At 41.6% G+C, this 21,256-nt stretch overlaps 1 protein-coding gene across 6 annotated transcripts; it reads left to right on the forward strand.

Annotated features, from left to right (window-relative positions):
• Positions 1 to 856: 856 nt before the first annotated feature.
• Positions 857 to 21,162, forward strand: kctd17 (potassium channel tetramerization domain containing 17). 6 transcript variants are annotated; one of them, XM_084567473.1, is made up of 7 exons: positions 857 to 1,303; positions 12,199 to 12,307; positions 12,855 to 12,946; positions 13,636 to 13,782; positions 15,206 to 15,331; positions 15,823 to 15,967; positions 18,092 to 21,162. In XM_084567473.1, the coding sequence occupies exons 1-6, from the start codon at positions 950 to 952 to the stop codon at positions 15,925 to 15,927; spliced, it is 933 nt and encodes a 310-aa protein (XP_084423599.1). In that variant the 5' UTR covers positions 857 to 949; the 3' UTR covers positions 15,928 to 15,967; positions 18,092 to 21,162. The 6 variants fall into 6 exon arrangements, with proteins under 6 accessions (XP_084423599.1, XP_084423600.1, XP_084423597.1 ...); XM_084567474.1 differs by having other exon boundaries at positions 13,639 to 13,782; XM_084567471.1 differs by lacking the exons at positions 15,823 to 15,967; positions 18,092 to 21,162 and having other exon boundaries at positions 15,206 to 15,804.
• The last annotated feature ends 94 nt before the right edge of the window (positions 21,163 to 21,256 follow it).

The following is a 21,256-nucleotide window of genomic DNA, read 5'->3' on the forward strand; positions in this document are numbered from 1 at the left end:
CAGGGAAATGATATTAATATTGTATTTATATATTACTATGCAGTGTTTTCTCAGGTTTGCACAGTGTGAAACAACACGATCTGACTGACTTTATGGAAACATTAACCAGAATAAAGTTGTCATAAACTTATAACTTGTGGCGCATTTCATATTATTAAACGCTTAGAATAGCTTCACAATGAACTACAAGACCCAGTGTTTTAGTCTGTTGTGAGTTTAACAAGAAGTACGAGCAACCCAGAATGGAGAAAAGTTTCCTTTCAAAATAAAAGCTTTCAACAACCAGTGAAAAGGCCAAGCTATATGCCAAAACACACTGTATTTGACTGCAATAATGCAACAGACTATTTTTACTTGACCAGATAGCGTGACAAAATCCGTTCCTACCATTCCCCACTTTTTGGCTTGTCGTTATATACGTCAAACATTTCCATTTTGAGGGTTCTCCAGTCGCTTTTGTCAAACGGTGTATTTGCTGCAGAGATACAAACAGTACAGTTTTGCTAAATATATATCGGATAGTACCCAAGGTGGGTTGTTGGACCAGCTGAAGTGAGCAATTGTTGCCCCTGGCCAATGGTGTGCCAATATGTTCCATTATAAGTGACAAATTGCTTCATATTATTACTATTAATAATTGTTTACAGTGAAGCAGGAACCGATGTGCTTTGATCTATGGTTCTAGTAAACGTGTTAAAAACATTGTAAGACCTTGAGTTTTCAAGTTGATAGTGTGGCTAATATTGAGCTTTTATTTTGGAGATCCTTCTCGGATGTAGTTTGTCTAACTTCCTGTCACTTGACGCGGCTGATCTTTGAGTCCATGTAGGATGTGGGCGGAGCATCCCCGGTTACTAACCGAGGGAAGAAGCAGCAGAGGCAGCAGCCAGTCAGGGACGGTACGGACGTGCTCGCTCGTCTTTACCTCGTCTTTAGCGCCTTTATCCAAATGGCAACGACAGCGGAAGACCAGCGGGAACCGGCGGACGTCGCCGCGCTGTCGACGCACCCCGGCTGCCACCACAACAGCAACAACAACAACAACAACAACAATAACAACAAAGACAGCGAGGCGGGAGAGAGCGCGACGTCCGCCACAGCCAGCTCGACGGAGTCCGGCGGGACGGCGTCGCAGAGCATCGGCAACGGCTCGGTCATCAACCCCAACGGGGGCACGAACGGGAAGTGGGTCCGGCTGAACGTCGGCGGGACGGTGTTCCTCACGACGAGGCAGACCCTCCTCAAGGAGCAAACTTCGTTCCTGTACCGGCTGTGCCAGCAGCAGGACCTGCACTCAGACACGGTGAGTCCAGACAGGACACTTTAAACCAGAACAGGAGAAGAAAAATGAAACTATTACTTTGTTATTACAGCGCGCGCCGGAAACACTTGGCAGTATTACTTGCTAATAAATTGTAATAATAATTTGAATTTATTTTAATCTAATGTAGTAGTAGTCTAATCTCGGTCAGCTAACATTTCACAATAAAAATATCTGTTAGTTTCATATGGCGTGATGAAAACCCACACTAACACTGTGCAGCATTCCTGTAGTGACCCGCAGTCACTATCAGTGGTGAGTTTATGTAAATATGGTGAGTTTCTCCTCCCTTGATAACAGTTATTACCTGACAGGTGGTCAAAGTTTGCCCTGCTACATATTTGTAATGTCTCTTATGACAGTATGTGTGTGATTGATTCAGACTGGCACTGCTTTGGTATGAGAGGTGGATTTCCTCTAATCTGACTGGTGTGTAGTTCCTGACTTAAAGTGAAACCTGTACTGTATTCGTTAAGATGTCACCTTTAGAGGACTACAAATTCTAAAGACTGATTCTAGGCGCCTCTGTCTGTCCCTCTGAAATACACAACTGCAGCTCCAGGACAGGCGTGGAGTCGCCTTATGACCGTGCCTATGCTTGTGCAATATGGGGATCTGTCACTGTCTCCGTTTCTTCTGTGCATCAGTTTGTAGTGTGACTGTAGCTCGGGTCAGATGGATGAACACGTGCCTCCTCTTCTGCAGGGAGCCACACAGTCAGTAGCTGTACAGCTGGCATCTTATGGGGAGAGAGAGAGAGAGAGAGAGAGAGAGAGCTGTATTATGCATCTCTGTCATATGTAGACTGAACCAGACTGTAAGGGCTGTGAAGGCTCATAAATGATGCAGATTTCTATTCTGCTTCAGCCTTTGATATACATGTGTGTGACAGACAGAGGAGGGGGTAGGTCTCCTGCTCAGCTACTGTAGCCTACTGTAAGATGACATTTTATTAAAACCCTCCTCTCTAAAATGTCATTTCTCTTAGTAGCGATGGGGGAAAATAAAGTGCACGAGGAGATACGTTTTATTCTACTGTGCCAGTGTACTTGCATGTATTGTTTTGGCCACCATATAGTGTGCCTTCAGCAGGCCGCACGGCACAGAGCTGACAGGAAATGCGGTGGGTGGTGACATTTAATAAAGGCCCCAGAACGAACGCAAAACAGCGATGATACAATTACACGGTGATCGGTCACTAGATCCCTTGACAAAGGGAAAGCATGGATGAAACTATTGTCTGATTTTCTCTGAATATCTTTGGTGTTTCTTGGGATTGCTGAAGTACTTGGGAAAATATCAAATTACAAATATACTTCAGTCCAAAATTCACGGTGCAACAGATTGAAAACATGTGATGAAGCATTAGCACATGAAATGCTATCAAAATTTGAACATTTATTGTTTATATTCTAATTCAAGGATGACAGCTTAAGCTTGGTTTATCCCTCTTCGTCGAATCTACAGACACACGCAGCACAATCGTGAGCATTTCTCTGTGTACTACAAATTACAAATTACAGAGTAGAGGGTGTGTATTACCACTGAAACATCTGAGGCAGAAGGAATTTTGAATTTTCTGCGCTTGTCAAGCCAAAAGACGAGGAATCGCAATTTCCGACCCATCACAATTGTTACGTTCTGGCCGTGACATGGTTACATTTCTGGATATCTGCACTTGGGGCGATAGCTTGGTTCATACATACATTGTTCTCTAAAAGCTAATCGGCGTCTAATTGGTTGTAGATAATAAATGTTGAACAACAGTTGCTTTAACTGAAATCACTGAGAAGAGAGAAGACGTCTGAGGAGGTTGGTGTGTAGGAGGCAGAAGAGGGAGAATATTCTTTCCTTGTTCAGCCACTGAGAGACGTGGATGAGGAAATGTATTTCAGACCAGTCACAGCTGTCGCGGTCTGCGTTGCCACAGTGTGTATTTACATTTCTGCTGAGGTGCGTGTCAGGCTACAGCATAGAGTACAGAGCTCTGGCATACCTACAACGTACAACTGATGCTAAACCATAAAACTGTTTTATTGTGGAGGGTACGCAGAATAGCCCAGCACATATTCTGCCAAGTTAAACAAGGTAGTTGTTTATTGTTTTATTTGGATCCCCATTAGCTGCAGCAGAACTGCAGCTATTCTTCCTGGGGTCCGACGTATAATACAGTACAAGACAAAATTTAAAAGAAAAAAACAAAAACAGACAAACAAACAAATACAAAATATGTTTTTTCAAATTCATTTGATGATATAAATATACAGCAATGATTTATAGATAGTTATTGAGAAATTAAATATGTAAATGAATCGGCATTGAAATAAATTGTTAGTTTTTTTCTTCAAGTAACAAAACCAGAAACAGTCACAAAAAAAAAAAAAAAAAAAGGAGCCAGGAGTTTTTTTGTACAGCAGTGATGACTGTTCCCCTGCTGCACCACTAGGCACCGTGGAAAGAATATTCCTGTGTGACCTTCAGCTTCGACCTGACAGGAGCTCCCTCCGCACCGCCTCAAGATTCACGGACGCACACCAGATCTCTCTCTTTCGCTCACAAACGCACAACTACATCGCTTTCCTTTCGTTCCTTCACTTTTGCCATCGTCAGTATTGTAGTATTCCTGTCCTCTCCTCCTCCTCACTCGTTGCATCTGACTCACTCAGAATTATCCCTTTTTTTTTAATTTATAAATTTTTGCGCTTTTTTTTCTCTACAAACTCTTGAATCCGAAGAGGTGCAGAAAGAGACGTAATTTCACTTACATTTTCATGCTCCCTCACACCGCCTTCATCTTAAACGGGAACTAATCTGCGAGGCTCTGTATCCTCAGAGTTGTGACTTATGCGCATGTTGGTTGCATCACTATCTGAGTCAGTATTTGGATGTGAGGTTGGTGTTTATACAGTAAAGCATGTTGCACTATAAATAGACCTACCAGAGAGAGACATGTTGTCTGTATGTAGGTGCTGCCGTAAAATTTGCCTGTGTGTTTTGTCAGTATGTGAGCTGTTAATGCTCCCCTGCCACTGATACAAGGACAAATGTGTGCGTTTTGTATCCAGAGATTGTGATTTCCAAAATCAAGGGGGGTCTTGTTAGATAATCAATATGTAAATAACTCAGACTAATTCAGAAAGAAAAATTACAGGAGGCAACAAGGGAAAAGTTTTATAAATCAGAAGTCTCTTGATGAACAATGTTTCTTTGAATCAGGAATACACACAGATTACAACAGCTGTGAGTGCACACAAGCATGAAAGATACAACAGATTGGTGGGCGCCCAGTGAGCCGAGAAAAAAATCTGTCTCATCCTTGAATTTAGCATTTTCCACAAAATCAACACAGATGCATGCTCGTCTGTCTTCTACAGCAGCATGTGCAGTTTGTTGGCTGGTCAAACTTGTGTTAACAGTTAATATCAGAGAGCAGCCAACACACACTGCCTGCTAAGCTTGGGTCAGATCATAATATCAGCTGACAACAAACATCACACCTCTACAAATAATAGCCATGATAATTGCTCAGTGGTGAGTGAAGTCAGCTCAATTAAAAACCAGCCATGGATGGCAGATGAAAAGATTTCATTGATGCTAGTGCCATTGAATTAGTTTTTATGTTCAGTTCCTTTCTTGATCGTTGGTCAGTTTCCTGTGTAGAAAAAAAAAAAAAAACTAGGCCCACAAAGGTTTTCAGCTTCAGTACCACCACTTTATTATATCGTTTAAAATAGATAAAATAAGAGAATATCTTTGAAACATTTGCTTCCATGGTTCCAGGTTTTCTTAGTCAAAGAAATCATCTGCTAAGCCTGCCCGTGGTTCGCTAATGTTATATAACGTAGGACATTTACCCTAGGCAACAAGCATGCTGCTCGGTTGGGAAGTGGCACCTGGGGAGCTTAACGTGTCAAATACATGGTCACGGTGTGAAGAAAGATGCTTCAGCAGTCTGCTGGTGTTTTCACTCTTCTTTGAAATGATCAGACATTAGAACAAGCACTGCTGTCATATTTCTAATCCTGTGAAATTAAGTCACACTTTGGACGGTCCTCTTCTGAGGTTCTACAGTGCATTAACCTTCTGACGTGTAGTGTGATGGGTCCGTCTGTTAAGTCCGGTCTGATCCAGAAATGTAAATATAACTCTCATATTGTCTTGTTGCAAGTTTTTACTTGTATTGTCCTAGTTTTATGTTGCTGTTTGCTAAAAATGCAAAAGTGCTAGCTTTGATAAAAGGTATCGATAAACTTGGTGGAGTACAGTTTTGATGGTTTGGAAAATTTAGATGGGGTTCTTAGATGGTACCGGTTCTTGCATCCCTAAAACCAACTCCACTGAAAAGTAATAGATTGAATGGAAAGAATAGACTTTTAGGAACAAAAAACTTTAACACTAACGAAATGGTTCACAAACTCAAGATCATAGACTGCATGTATGATGGATGTAGCCACACAAAAGTGAAGTGTGTTAAAGTGCTATAGTATTGATTTGGTCCTAAAGGTTAAAATGTTGTAGATATTAGGCCACTTCACTTAAAGAGGCGGGACGAGAGTGGTTGACAGGCCTTGCCCGGGTTGTCAGTCAGATCCACCCTTCACTCCACCCCAGCTCCTCCATCTTGTTCAATAGATCCTCACCTCTGGCTCAAAAAACCCAAAATGGTGATGCTGTCAAGTCCCCAAACTGTAAATGTGTGGCTGTGGCTACAATATATAGTCAGGGTCTGGGTGACTCCTAAACACTATAAATGACTTCTTCCAATATTCCTTGTCCCGTTAGGACAACAGTAAATTGAAGACAAACCCAAAGTTGAATCTTAAAAAAATATATAAAGCACACATTGAAGTGCCTTTGAAGGGGCTCATTGTGTCAGCAGACACCATGCTGAAACCAGCTTGTGCTCAGGTTGTTGAGTACACAGAGCAATCTGAAGCTGAATCACACAGTTCACTGCAGTTCAACCGGTGTGTTTTCTTTTCTCACTCAGGAGAGAAGACGATCTTATCTGTGCCCCTCTAATTCGCTGACCTAATCGTGTCTCTGCTCGGGGGCTTCTCGGCTGTTTTTAAACCCTGGTGTAGACATGGTCTGTCCATGTGTGATTGTTTTAATGAGATTACTACCACCTAGGCTGCCCTGCCCTCTCAGCAAACCAAACCCCGGGCTGCCCTCTGTTAATACGACCCAAGCTGCCCTCATACCAACCCAAGACAATTACATTATGAGGCTAAAGATTCAGCATTGATACCCAAGTGTTGTCAGCTGCATGGTGGATTCTTGTGTACTATAACCCCCCCAATAGCATTACCAATGCCACCAGCAGTTGCTTGATTCATAGTTATGCTTGTGGTTCAGGAGAGTTTTTGTAACTCCAGTCGCCTGGTTAACTTTTTTTATGTAAAATCTCTGTGGACTCGTCCCATCTCACGGTTCCAGTATGAATTCCACCACATGCCTGGACTCGCATCATGCCCTCATCTGTGCTGTGAGATGTCTAATACTGTGTGAGATGGTGGCCAAGACTACTGATCTAGAAAGAAATGCTGGAGCAAAGGTTTTTATTGTATTTTAAAGTTGTGTGAGCCATCAGTTCTTAATAATAACTGTTTTGCTGTTGACTTAAATGATTAAATCAGCTGAAAACTAGGTAATATCGTTTAGATGTAGGGAGAAAATCCACTTCATATTCTTGTAAAGGCGTGATTTGGAAAAATCTGCAAGAAGCGAGTGGACACGTTTTCTCTCATCCACAGCGGTGTCTCGTTCACCCGGCAAAGAGTGGAAACGCACGGAGCTGAACGTTCTTATCAGTGTGGAGCTGCTGTGGAGCCTCCCACGTCAAAAATGTCACCATCACAGAGGAGTCAGTGGTTCAGCCAGGCCATCTGTGATCCCACATATGATAAATGAGTCTGATCCCTAATTAGAAATCACACTTGTATCTAGGGATTTCTCACAGGTCCTGTCCCCGGTTAGATCAGAATTACATCGTCAGGCCAAGCATACAAAAAATGCATTAGTTGCATATAATGTTCATTGCAATCTATATTGTAGTTAAAATGTAATATACTAAGTGAAACAAGACTACATAGCACAGAAAAGTACCTTTCAAAATACCAGGCTCTCTAAATATTTGTCTAAATTTTCGACAAAAGAAATAAAACCAGCATGAATACCAGCATGCCCTTATCTTTTCAAGGTTGCTGTGCCACTATTTTACAAGACAAGCCTGGACTGCATTGATTGATTGCGACCGATTTCTGCGTATTGTGTTGAATCAACCAGTAAATGGAGCGTCTGCCCCAGTTTCTCTGAAATCGACCTCTTGAGCAATTAATACCGTGTTTCCAAACAAATGTACAGCAGTTACAGAATGTAAACACAACAGCTGGTCGAATTAAACGCAGAAAACATCTCATCATGCATTTTCACATTTTTCCATTGTCAGTCAGTCTGTGTTAATGTTAACACATGGTTAAAACAGAATGCAGAGTGCTAATAGACAGGCAGGCGTGTGTGTGCGTGTGTATCTTGTGAAGTGAACAGAGCTTTTGTTTGGATATTGGTGATAGCCCATGGGATGTCTTTACCTCTGCCTCACTACAGGGAGATGTTGTGGAGTCACAGCCTATTTCCCTGAACAAATGCTCTGTAAACCATTAACTCACCAACTACAGTTGCTGTCCTCTCAACAACAGAAAATATTATTGTTCGAGCTTTACAGTTACAAACTTAATCCAGAAAAAAAAAGTGCGAACATCGTTTATGGCTCAGGGGCCACGTTTACACGGACGGTATGTAAAATCATTCTGATAACGGATATAGACTTTTGAGCCCAGAGTCTTTCAGAAATATAACAAAAGAAGAAGAGGGTTTGTTTCACAGCTTTATTGACAACACTGAGTTAATTCATTAAAAAAGGATGACGGCTCATCATTCGATCTGTTCGTTTTTTTCTACGCTTCTTTGACTGACTCGTTTTAGTGCCATGTTTCCTGAAACTCGTCATGCCATTGCATGTTTACCGCACCTTGGGCAAACGTGCACAGGAAGAATATATTCTCACCAGAGTTGCATTATTCCAGTGATGCATCAGCAAGCAGCTTGGACAGTTTTGTTAGGGGATATTATATTAACAAAATGATGAGTAGAAACACCTTTTGTAAATAATCTACCTGAGCTGCAAACAGTTTTTTTTTTTTTTCATAATGAACAAATGCAAATGGTATTTTTGTGAGTAAGCGAAGGAAACCGTGGCTCTGACACATTGTGAAAGCTTTCCCCCAGTGCTGTCATGCCCACACTGTCAAGTCAAGTCACGTTGATGAGGCGTCGGTCTGTCTTCCACTGCAGCTCCGCTTATTTGGGATGGGGTGTATTTATGTGTGTGCTTGTCTCTGTCTATGCTCTGCGCTGCAGTCACAGCCCTTCCACGCTCTAATCACTGTGATTTTTCAGTTCAGGCACACACACACACACACACACACACACGGTGATTCACTTGGTCTTCATATCACATCCCACATCCCTCCATCCTGCCTCTATCCACTCTTTGTGCCTCTCACTCAGACACATAAATACGCACTCTTCCCTCTCAGTGACGTTGTCCTTATGATTCCTGGTTGATTATTTGGTATTTGGAACCGTGTCTACCTTTTATGTCCGCCTGTTTGTATTTTCTCCTCTAATCCACTCACTATCCTACACGCTACTGCACAGTCTGAATCCATCCATTTGCTTTACTAGCCATCCTTGTTGGCTGTGTTCATTTCATGTCTCACACTGCGAGCCGCTCGTCTTAAGATGGCTGAATTTGAAGGAATGAATGTAGAGGACATTTCTCCCGCTGGAAATTTGGGTGACGGCACGCCGATCAGTCAAAAATGCTGCTAGCAGAAACCCTTTTATATTCTCCTGACTGCCTGATTCTGTATTTAAACTAAATAACTAGCCACTGGGTGGAAACCCCTCTATGTCCTTTCTTGCTCCCAATCTGCTCCCTGGGTGCCTGGGTGTGTGGGTGAGTTAATTGCAGAGAACATCGTCCCAATAAGCTTGATTTGGATTGATTTGAAGTATTGACTGATTGTGACTGATTGCTAGGTATCATGCTGAACCAACCAGAAAATTTAACATCTGCCACTGTCTTTCAGTAAGTTATAGATCATTCTTTTAATTAGTCGATAAATCTGTAGATCATTGTTTCAAGGAGCCTATTGACTATATTCCGAGCAGTCAGTTAATCATCTGGTTAACCACTAAATAATGAACAGATCTTCCCCTGTTATACGAGCGACTAGCATTTGTTCATTTCTTATATGAAAAACAACCAGTGAGGACGCAAATGCGACGTCCAGGCACTGGACTCCAAGCGAGAATCAGACTAAACTCACTGTAACAGTCCAAATCCTGATGCTGCTGCCTTGTTGTTTTGAGATTATAAAGGGAGCAAATCTTCTTTGGAGACTCCGTGCATAGCGACTCTGTCTCTGTTTATTCCCACATTTTTGACATTTGAGTTCAGGCTTTTTTAGCTATTTTTTTTAATTTTTTTTTTTTTTTTGACATTCCTGCCATTGCAGTGCTTTGACGTATTCCATGCAAATCGTGGATGTTGCAGATAAAATAACTGAAAATGAAGCTACAGCAGCTTAATTTGACCCCAGTTTAAATGCAGTGTATTTTCTACACATAAAGTCTGTTTAAGTTTTAAAGAGTAATATGTTAGAACTGTGGAAGAGAGCTGCATAAGATTAAAGGTGAGACTGAGGTTGATGGTCCTGCAGGAGTTTCCAGAAAGAGGACGTCCTCGCTTCCCCAGTAACATCTCAGAGTCTGCCACCAATTCAACGAACAAGCGGCTCTTCCTCCAGGTTCCTCTTCTAAAACATGTTTTCAGGGAAGTAAAGGAAGCCATTTCCATAAATCCAGCCTCTGAGTAACAGCCTCAACTGAGTTATAAACTGGTTGTGAGTCAGCTTGATGCTTATTTTTCAGATGTAGTAATTATTATAATGGTATGAGATGTGTGTGAGACCAGCAGTATATCCTTTTTACCTCATGCACCCCACTGGACTAGGTATGTCAGATATATTTTTAGTATTATTTTAATGTAGAAATTCTTGCGTGTGAATTCAGTTTTTGAGGTTATTGTTAATTAATAAAAGGTCATAAAAATTATGGTGAACTGTATTGTGCACCCGCTAATAAAAGCCCCAGCATGCATCTGTACAAAATGCTGCTGGAGGCTGAGGCTGTATCTTTGTCGCTTCAGTAAGCAGTCAAAAGACTCATTCGCGTGGATGGACTTCTCTTTTTCTGATCCATAAATGGAGTCTGAAAATGCTGATGTACACGTGACCTGCCGACCGATGCTGGTAGCCGGTTAAAGCTGCACTGGGCCTTGTGTCCGTAGGAGACGGTAGTAAAAGTGTGAGGAGGATGGTTGGTTTTTAATTTGAGAACCAAAGTAGCGGGACATTTTCCAGTCTTCTTCTCCTCATACCGTGTAATACATGTAAGCGTCCGCAGCAGATCTTCTAGAGGCATTTCTGTTTTCGATTGTTTGGATTTCTCCAGCGGTGGCGCTTTTTGCGAATTCAGCTTTAAAAGTGAGCTGTGCTTCAAGTGGTTATCACGAGGAAGAGCAGGGGGAGGATGTTTGTATACATTGGAGTGCCAGTGGTCGTGACATAACAGCCAGGCAGACTTGTCAGAAGTAGCCTGGAGGTGGAAGAGAAGCAGGTTGTTGATGTGCATGTAACCAGTATCTTCTCTTTCTATCGCCTCTTTGTTGCAGGAATCTTTAAAAGGAATAACGGCAGGGTTTAACAAAAACAAAACTGCACTGTGAAAATTTCTGTTCTATTTCTGTTACACTCATTTTTTATGGAAATTCTAAACTACAACAAGGTCCAATCATTATTTTCACAAGCAATAAAGCGATAAATCATTATGACATCAACAGAGCGTAACTGTATCGTGGATGTTTATTTTAAGGACAGTCCGCTGGAATGGATCTTCATTATATACATCTGATCTGGACAGGCAGTACTGCATGTTTCACAGGAAACTAGCCAACCAGGATGTTGTCCTCCAGCTAGCGAGCTTTCTAAAAATAGAGAATACTGTACATTACAGTAGAGGTCATGTGCTTGCGGATGGTTGTTCTCTGTTCTCCCCCTGCTTTGCCTGTTCGTATTTTTCTTCCCTAATCTTTGCCTCACCTCGCTTTGTGCCATTTGTTTGTTTTTGTGGCCTTCCTTGTTTGCGGTATTCATTTCATGTCTCACACTGGCAACAGCTCGACAGATTGGCTGGTTTTGAAGAGATGTGTGCAGGGGACAAAGTAATTCTCCTCTTCTCGCATCTAGCAGGACAGATTTCTATCTTCCTGACTGACTACTGAATTACTTCTGTTACTACATACTGCAATGTGGAGGTTTGTAGGTGTGAACATAGCAACCAGACATTCCCTTCAGAGTAGGCTGAACAGCTGTTTATAAATTAATTTAGTGAAGTTTGTCTTTTTTTTTTTTCGTTAGGGTGAACAGCTCTAGTCGTCTCTAGGGGTAATTCGCTGGGAGAAGGAAAATAAACGTAGCCAATTTCATATCGGAGAAATAACACAGTTGCACACAAAAGTATGCGTATGTTGCAACATGTTAACATACGCAGATCAGGCATAACATTATGACCACTGACAGGAGAAGTGAATAACATTGACCATCTTGTGACAATGCAGTGTTCTGCTGGGAAACGTCTGGACCTGACATTCATGTGGATGTTGCTTGGACATGTACCACCCACCTAGTCCACGTCATAATAGACTCATCTTTTCTTTCTGTCTGTCTCTTATTGCTCCTCTGTAACAGGATGAGACAGGAGCCTACGTGATTGACAGAGACCCCACGTACTTCGGCCCCATCCTTAACTACCTGCGGCACGGCAAACTGGTCTACAACAAGGAGCTCGCTGAAGAAGGTCTCAAATGCTTTGACTCTAGAGTTTGTCTTAGGCCGGTAGAAATAAGGTTATAATAAGTTTCTAAAGGATATTATGTACTGCTTTACTGTATATGAGGTAATTGTAAATAATTTATAATCCTGTATTGTTAACATATACAATAGATACTGCATATGCAGATTAGTAAATGGTTTCCAACAAAGGATCTGTGCTCCCCATGAGTTACTACAGCAGTAATTTGATAAATTAATAAGTTATAGTTGGTGCAAAATATATGGCCACATATTCAGTCAAGTTGAAACTGCTAATAGACTGCAGTTAGCTAGTAATAGTAATAGTACTCGTACAATACAGGAATAGTTCATGGATAATGGACTGAAGTAACATGAGTAGTAATATAATATTTATTCAGTGATTAAATATCATAGTTACATCGTGACATTATTAATATTTAATTTCTATGTGTAACACGATGAAGGATTACTTGAGTTCATTTGGCACAGAGGGGATACAGTGTGTCTTACAGCCACATCAGCTGAGTTGTGTGTTTCTTTTTGTTTCCAAGGTGTCCTGGAAGAGGCGGAGTTTTACAACATCACTCCACTCATCAAGCTGATTAAGGAGAGGATCGTAGAGAGGGACTCCAAAGCTACGCAGGTATACACAGACCCTGTCAATTTAAGTCATATCTTTTAAAATCACACTGCAATGCATCTAACAGTTCTAATATATGCATATGTACACTGTCTGGACTCAAAACATATTCTGCAGGTACTCTAATGTGTGATCAAGTGATTTTCTCTTTCCGAGTGATTTCATTTGTGTCTGTGCTGCTCTAAAGAGATTGGAGTTCTGTCTCCTTTTCTTTCCTTTTCTCTTCTCAGGACGGTTGCACTCACTCTTACATAATCGCTCTGCCCTCTCAAATAATACTCCCACTTTCCCCTGTGTTCTACTGTATTTTACTGGACTCACTGACAGCGATAGCCTGGAGTTAAATATGGTGCCAAAGCATGAGAGTGGAAGTGCCGGCTTTGTCACCAGCCCACGACCACATTGTGTCTTTTCTCTCTGTCCATTACCTCAGCTTTAAAAAAGTTTTAATGACCAAATTAAGTCTGGTCATTGGGTGCAGGCTTTTTATCCTGTAGCCACTTAAGGTTATGCAATACATAAAATACAACTGCATCATATCAGCAATTTATTTGTATCGCTTAACACTGTTTTGCAAGATTTGTAAGCTTCAAATGCTAGCAATATAAAAAAAACAATTCATGGTTACTACAAACTTTTCCTTTGTCACTCTGACGATGTCCCTCCTCACCCCCTCCTCTCTCTTTCCCCAGCAGGTGCCCCCCAAACACGTCTACCGGGTGTTGCAGTGTCAGGAGGAGGAGCTGACCCAGATGGTCTCCACGATGTCAGACGGCTGGAAGTTTGAGCAGGTCAGCGTGCGCGCCTGCAGAAAGCCCCGCACCGGACTGCTCTGGACTGTGGGTTGGACTCACGCTGCTGCTGACCCTTCAAACTTGACCCTTGGTCTGACCCCTTGGCCCTGACCCGAGCCCTGCTGTCTGCACTCCCCCATGTTAAAAAATTATTAGGCTTAAAGTCTAGATGTTGAGTTGTTGACCATGAGTAGCACTTCAGTCAGGCTGGTGTGAGCTTTAATTACATTAGTGTGTAAATATGAATCTGTGTCTTTTACCTTAGAATAAACCCTTAGATTTACACAGCGGCCAGGTCCTCTTGCGCAGAGGCTGCCATGAATCCACAGTAGTCCAGAACAGACAAACCAAACACCTTACTCTAAAGTGGCAGTCATTGTAGGTTCACCCACACACTTGGAAGAGAGTAAAGGGAATTCAGTTTGTTGCAGTTTCTGCTTTATGCTACTAAATCTTACACACTGGTCCCTTGAAGGTTCTTCATTCTGCATCTAAATACATAAAGACGCTGGGCTGCTGCAGGCCACAGGACCTACAACCTGCCATGGTACAGTTAAACACTGAATACAGTCGTAGGTTTGTTTACAGTTCAGTATAGCTGGTCTAAAAAACTCCACATTATAATTAATTCTTACACAGGATTTTGAAACCTTCTTTCCTGACACAATCAGTGAGTTATCAGCTGATTAGTTTCACCGGCTGGATACAGAAAACAAACTACGATGCCAAATTGCTTTGCTGGTGACAGCTTCTCAAACGGGAATTTGTCATGTATGATAAATGAAATCAGATTAATGATAAAGCAGATTAATGATTAACTAAGGCATCTGACGATTTATGAATGCTGTTTTCACTACTAAACGATTAATTCAGAAAGACATTTTTAAGTAATTTATGTGTGTGCACAACAGTAAATGGTGAGCTGTCGACTAAAACTAGGCTAAACCATTTTAATATACACAAATATTAAAAACTTCATAGCTAACAGTGTGAAAAATTAAATTATATGTATTAATATTTAATATTCAAGGAGAATGCCTGGCCTCCAGATTCAAGTTTAATTTATTTAATGTCCTCTCCAATAGCGGCATGCAGACTTCAAGCTAAGAGCCTGATGAAGTTAAATTGGTCAGTTAGTCCTGATAATCACATTCAGACCCTCCCTCCCTTCCTCCCTCTCCTCCACCCGGCTCCACTGCATGCTGCACAGCTATGATTTGCGCACATTTTCCAACAAAACTTCTCGCTGAGTCCACGGCTGTGTGCTGTATAGAAAGCTCTCTGCTCCTTCCCCCGGCACAGTGATCTTTCCTTGCTTTAGTGTGGGATCTCAGCTCTCTCAGCCACTTTCTGTCTGTTTTCTTTGCTGTAGAGTCTAAATCTTCCTGACACTCACTTTTGTCTCCTTGTCTCTGTCCCTCTCTCCCTCTGTACATCTTCCTGCATCTGCGTGTCTCTCTCCTTTCAGATGGTGAACATCGGCTCGTCGTACAGCTACGGCACGGAGGACCAGGCTGAGTTTTTGTGTGTCGTATCCAAGGAGCTTCACACGCCCGGATCCGGGCTGGGCACAGAGCAGAGCCACAAAACAAAGGTAAATCTCCATTTTCTCACATACGCACCAACAAATTCAGAGCTGTATTCAGTGATTTGCTGTAGGATGAAGCTGCTAAGCCGTGTGTTCGCTCCTTTCCTTGTCTTGTATGTGTGTATTTCTGTTTTGTGCTTGCGTGTGTGAATGAGGTATCTCCTCTCATTGAAGTGGATGGGAGTGTGCTTTGATCCTGCTCTCCCCACTGAAAGCTCCAAATGTCACTCGCCTCGAAATGCCATTCACAAACACGTTCACTCCATCATTCACACACACCTCTGCCTCTATTTCCTGCTGTTATTGATCACCGCCCTGTCTTTCACTCTATCTATACTCTTTCTCTTTCATGTGGATATATTGATATATATCTGTCACTGTAAATACCTCCACTCTTTGACACTCATCGCCGTGTTCATTTTTGTTGTTTTCTGTCCCGTTTTTTTTTTTTTTCTTTTCTCTGTGTTTTCCCCCTCCTGCCCTTACGCTGAATGAAGCCGGCAGAGATGCAAGAGGAGGAAGCAGCGAAGAATGATGAGGAGGAGGAGGAGGAGGAGGAGGGAGGGAGAGAAACCACACCAAATGAGTGGCTTAGAGAATGAGGGAGTCATGTTTCTTTGTTCCAAAGAAAGGCTGGAATGGGTGAGGAACTGTGCAAAAGATGTGCTAGTGGGTAGATCTGGTAGATTTAAGCGTGTGTGTGTGCGTGCGTGTGTGTGTGACGTAAACAGAAACAAAGGGTGTTTCATGGCGCAGCATTGAGTATGGCTTCCAAGCTGTCCTTCAGTGACAGACTGAAGGACAGCGGTAGCAAAAAACACTAATACATTCGATTTTCAGCAGCTCAGATGTTTCATTTTAATGTTAATAACTAATTTGATGCAATCTACAGTACACTTAACTAAGATATAGCTAATCTATTTGAATGTGCATTCTGCTGTCATGCCACTGAGCATCAGTCTGGACACAGAAGTACCAGAAACGGTTCCTCAAGTGAGTTAATCTCCATAGACCTCCATGTTAAAATAACAGGAATAAACATTTTTGGATTAGTCAAGAGTTAGGTGGAGCCAGGCACGGAATAACTTTAAATGATACTAAGATGCACAAACCCTCTGTGACGGCACCCATAGGATTCGCACTGAGTATGGGATCGGGATCAGTATCACGCCATAATCTGAAACGTCAATAGAGTTTTGAAAGGTTGATATCTAATAGTCATAGGCCAATCTGAGTAACCAATAGATCAAGAGTAAATGTTCCCGCCTGATTCAGAGATAGTCATCTGACATCCTTCAGAGATTCAAAGTAAAATGTCACCCTGCAATAATGTCACCGTCGAGCTTTAAAAGCCTTTTGCCAAACATATATGCAGCTGTTTTCTCGCCACCATTTACTGGGTTGTTTCAAAACCTGGATTATAAACGAATGCACCGGGAGAACGGTGACAAATTTGAAACTGAAAACGTGTTGGAGAAACACAAAAAAGAGTGCTGCTTGACATTCAAAACATTATACAAGCCTTCACACTTAAAAACTTGTTTTTAATTAGATTTCAAGCTTTACAAAAGCATGTTTTGCACACATTATGGCATGATCATGATCTGTACTCTTCAGTTTCAGATCAGACCGCTGATAATCTTTCCTTCTGTAGTCATTTTATTTCTAAAACAAAAAGTAAATATATTTTAAAATGTGCTAATACAGTCTCCTTATCCCAGCTCTGAAGACACCTCCTATACTGATCAGACACAGAGATCTAAAACTTTATTTAATAAAATACGTGGTGCGTGTGACCACTTTTGCTCATTGATTATTGGATGAAAATGTCACTGAGGTTTTGACGCAGACTGCAGTGACGATGATGCCCGGAGCCATGTCGTCCCCTCTCTCTCATCCCATCACTTCCTGTCTTTCTCTACTACCACCTATCAAAATAAATGCCTAAAAAGGCTAAAAGAAAGTGTCACGCTGCTCCTCTGCTTGTCACTATGACCAGCACCAGCCAGAGAATGTGTTCGTACACGCTCGATGCGGTTCGACGGTGACGCCATGCAGATATTGATCGAGCTCCTCATCTGTGTGGGCTCTCATTACCAATGCTGCGACATGGAATATCCCTGACCTTTCAGTGCGGCAGTGGTGTTAGATGTCCTTCCCAGTCTGTGTGCACACATACAGTGTTGATGTAAAATCTATTTCTCACTATTTCACTAACAAAGACCACGCCTTAGTGGATGCAAGGGAGTTTATTGGTTGACAGGACCCGAGGGAAATAGATGGAGGGGTGAGAAGGGTTGGATGCAGAGATGGAGGATGGGGGAGGAATCAAGGGAGCAAGACTAGGGGTGGGGGCATGTTTCAGGAAGCTTTGGCTCCTCATTCCCAAAGTTCCCGTGATGAAAGAGGGGAGAGGAAGAAAAGGAAAATGGATGATGAGTTGGGTTGGGGTGGGGGGATTTGTGATGAACTGAAGTAGAGGGGCTAAAAACCTTTTTGTAAATTAGCACAAAAGGCTTGAGGCGTGGTCTTGTTCCAGTATTCAAGTTAAAATAATACTATAAAATTAAATAGACGAGAAAGGGAGACACACACTAGATATCTGTGTATGTTCTGTTATTGTTTCCAGTCATCAGCTGAGTCATTTACTCTCACTCTCTCACCACATTTCATAATCACCACTACCATCACATCCAAACTATAGCTTAGACTGTTCAACTGCAACATCTGTGCAAACCTTAAAATGTTCCCTCTTTTATTTCGCAGCTTTTCCAGATCCACGGCTCCCGGATGTAAAAAAAACGGCATGAAAGCAGAAAGAATTATATTTCCAGGCTCGTGACATCCTTTAAATAACGATGTATCGGTGCATCAGTGGAGCGTCATCAAAATTTGTAGCATTGTCATCGACAAAATGCCAGTTAGCGTTACAGGATGACCAAAAACAACAATCTCACAGTCAGTGGCAACAATATCATCAAGAATAGTTTTCAGTGAATTGAACTTTGTTAGTAGTAAAACAAAAACAAAAAAAAAACACATGTTAGTGTGTGTGTGTAAATGTTAAATCACCAAGGGCAGTAGTGAAGCTTAGTAAATCATAACCAAAGATGCATATTGAAGCTGGCTGAAGGGAACTGACCTCGGTCTTGGTTGGCCAGCGAGGAGCTGTTGCTGTGTCACTGTGATCTGACAGACGGTGTGAAATGATCATGTTGCATCTGCGTTGGATCTTTACATTTGCTAATGTGGCGCGGAGGCTTTCATCAGTCACCTGTTATCTCTTAAAGTTTGTGATTAGGGTGATGTTCCTGTAGTCGTTTATTTTGCACTGACTGATCCCAGCAGCTGTTGCCTGCAAGGATCGCTGCGAGGACTTCAGCCGCGACCAACTTTACGTGGCTGTTAAACCTTTAGTGAATAATGATTTAAATAAGTGTAGCACTCAGACAGAAACATGTTAATACTCTACTTCATATGCTGGTCTGTACACCTTCAGTTCTGGGTGGCATCAGGTGGTTTGAGCTCTATACACCTGCGTGCAGGTCTAATTAGTCGTTGTATTATATGTTAGCTAAGCATTTCATCACTTTCCTTGACTTTAAAGGGCAAAGACATTTGCTTTTAGGAGGAAGGTTACACACATTTGCTGGGTTCTACAACTGAAAAAATGCACTGACAGAAACACACACACACACAGCTGTACATTTTTATTCCTGCCCGCACCAACACCCCCTGTTGTTCATTGATACTCACCTGCATCAATTTGTGTCGGTGCAGCAGCAGCAGCAGCAGCAGTGTCACCATGGCTGGGATCCAGATCCTGCTCTGGCATCAACTCACGGGGATGTAGGTGTGAGTCAGGAAAGACTTAAAGAGGAGTCCTGAGGGAAAGGAGATCGAAACGAGGAGGAGATGACAGGAGAGTCAGGTGAATTTCAGTTTTGAGTTGACATTCACAACACACAGTGGACAGATTTGCTGCAGTGCAGGTGTAGTTAGACAACACAGGATCTTTAACAGCCTCTGTTGGCAACATGTAAGAACTGCACCACACATCAAACTCTGAATCCCTGCACAGGCATTAAGGGATTCATTAAAAGACCTTATGTCTATTCAGCAAATACACCTCGTACAAGGTTTTCCAGCTCATGTGACTCTGGAGGTGTGTAAATATTCATCTAGACTAGATTATGTTCTTGGAGACACTAACGTTAAAATAGGGCCTGACTTGGGCTCTATTCAAATGAATGAACTCTATTTTCAGCTTACTTTTTCTCAAGATAAATTCGTTTTCGGCTTTGTTTTTTGTTTCAGTAGAATTTGTCAGCCAGAATAAAAATATAAAACAACGCTAGATGTATCATTAAAGCACTCTCTGCCCGCTGAGGTCTACCACGACACAGAGGGATTATTTTCCTCCTGCGATCGCGTTGAACGTCGGCCGCCAGCAGCTTATGTCTGACCTCCTGCTGAGTTTAGCTCCTGTGTATGCTCCGGATGCCACCGACTGACCAGCCGCACAAACACACCCACGCAGCAAGGACACACACAAATACACTCGGGCTGCTTCACGCAGGCAATATCAGTCGGGGTCACAATTTGAGACAATCGAGAATTAAGATCGTTGGCGACTTTTTTGCTGACGTTTTGATAACTATCTAAAAAAAATACAATGTTTGTGTGCGTGTGTAGGAAAACCGTCTCGTCCATTTAGACACGTTAAATATCACAGTAGTGAAGCTACAGTTTCTCAACATGCATATGATAATCATGGCAGTGATTTTAGCAGAACTGAGGCTGAATTAGACACTTATTGTTTCATTCAGCTTTTTCTTTTTGTGTTTTGTTTTTGTGGCTCTTTAAACTCGAATCATTCAGTGCCTTGAGTTCAAGCAGCAAAACTGACATGTCAGAACGGTCATAGGTGTTATTACGTGCATTTTTTAAATAGTTATAGTCAGAGAATAGATCGATTACAGTGAGAGTTCAGGGTTGTTGTTGGTGTAAATTTCTTCCAGTGCGTTTGCTCTGAGGTGTTTGAGTACAGATAAAGAAAGCCGTCTCATGCTTATAGCAGGTTTTGTATAAAATGTTACACTTTTTTTTTTTTTTTATGTTTTTCTACAATTTAATTTATTTTCTTTTTGAAAGTCACACTGTTTTTTTTAGCCAGAGTGGTGGATGTCATCTTATTTTCTACTTGAAGATGAGCTTTTTATGTTTTACTGGCCTGATGATTTTAAACACTATATTCAGATTTAATGCCAAGGTTTATTGATTATGCTAGTTTTTTGGTCTTAGTTCACGTAAATGCTGTTAAACACCCCAAGAAAGTTTTTCCTTGTCCATATCTTCCATTTGCATGTCCAGTTATCTTGTTATTTTGCTGGATCCAGGATTAATTTTTTTTATTTTGTACTTGAATAGTTTCTGCTGTACACGAGTGTGTTTTCATATAGTATTTGATGTGTAAAAAGACGACACAGCGGTGCTGTTTCATTCATTCTCTCAGTGCAAAAAAACAAAAAAGAAACCAATCAGGCAAATATGAAGTAGAAATGGATAGAAAACATTTCTCTCTGGAGTTATTTTCATCTGCTTTCCATACAGCCTCGGTGTACTCAGTCTGTAAACATAAAACAATGTGACACATGAATTGTAACGCCTCAGACCAACCTGTACAGGCTTCAAGAAACGCTGTGTGTTTTGATTTCATCAGGTCCTGAACGACATCTTTCACAAATTGATAGAAAGTGATTATTTTTTTTTTTTTAATTTAATGTACATGAATGTCATCATTGTCAACAGAAATAAAAACGTGTCCTTTGGTTTAAGATTCAGATCTTGTTTTTTGACCTTGCATCTCAGTGGTATCTGGAATTTTCTATATATTGTCGTGTATGTAAAAAAAAAAAAAAAATTCTGAGA

The sequence above is a fragment of the Chelon labrosus genome (assembly GCF_963514085.1).
Source record: "Chelon labrosus genome assembly, chromosome: 19".
Classification (NCBI taxonomy): Eukaryota; Metazoa; Chordata; class Actinopteri; order Mugiliformes; family Mugilidae; genus Chelon; species Chelon labrosus.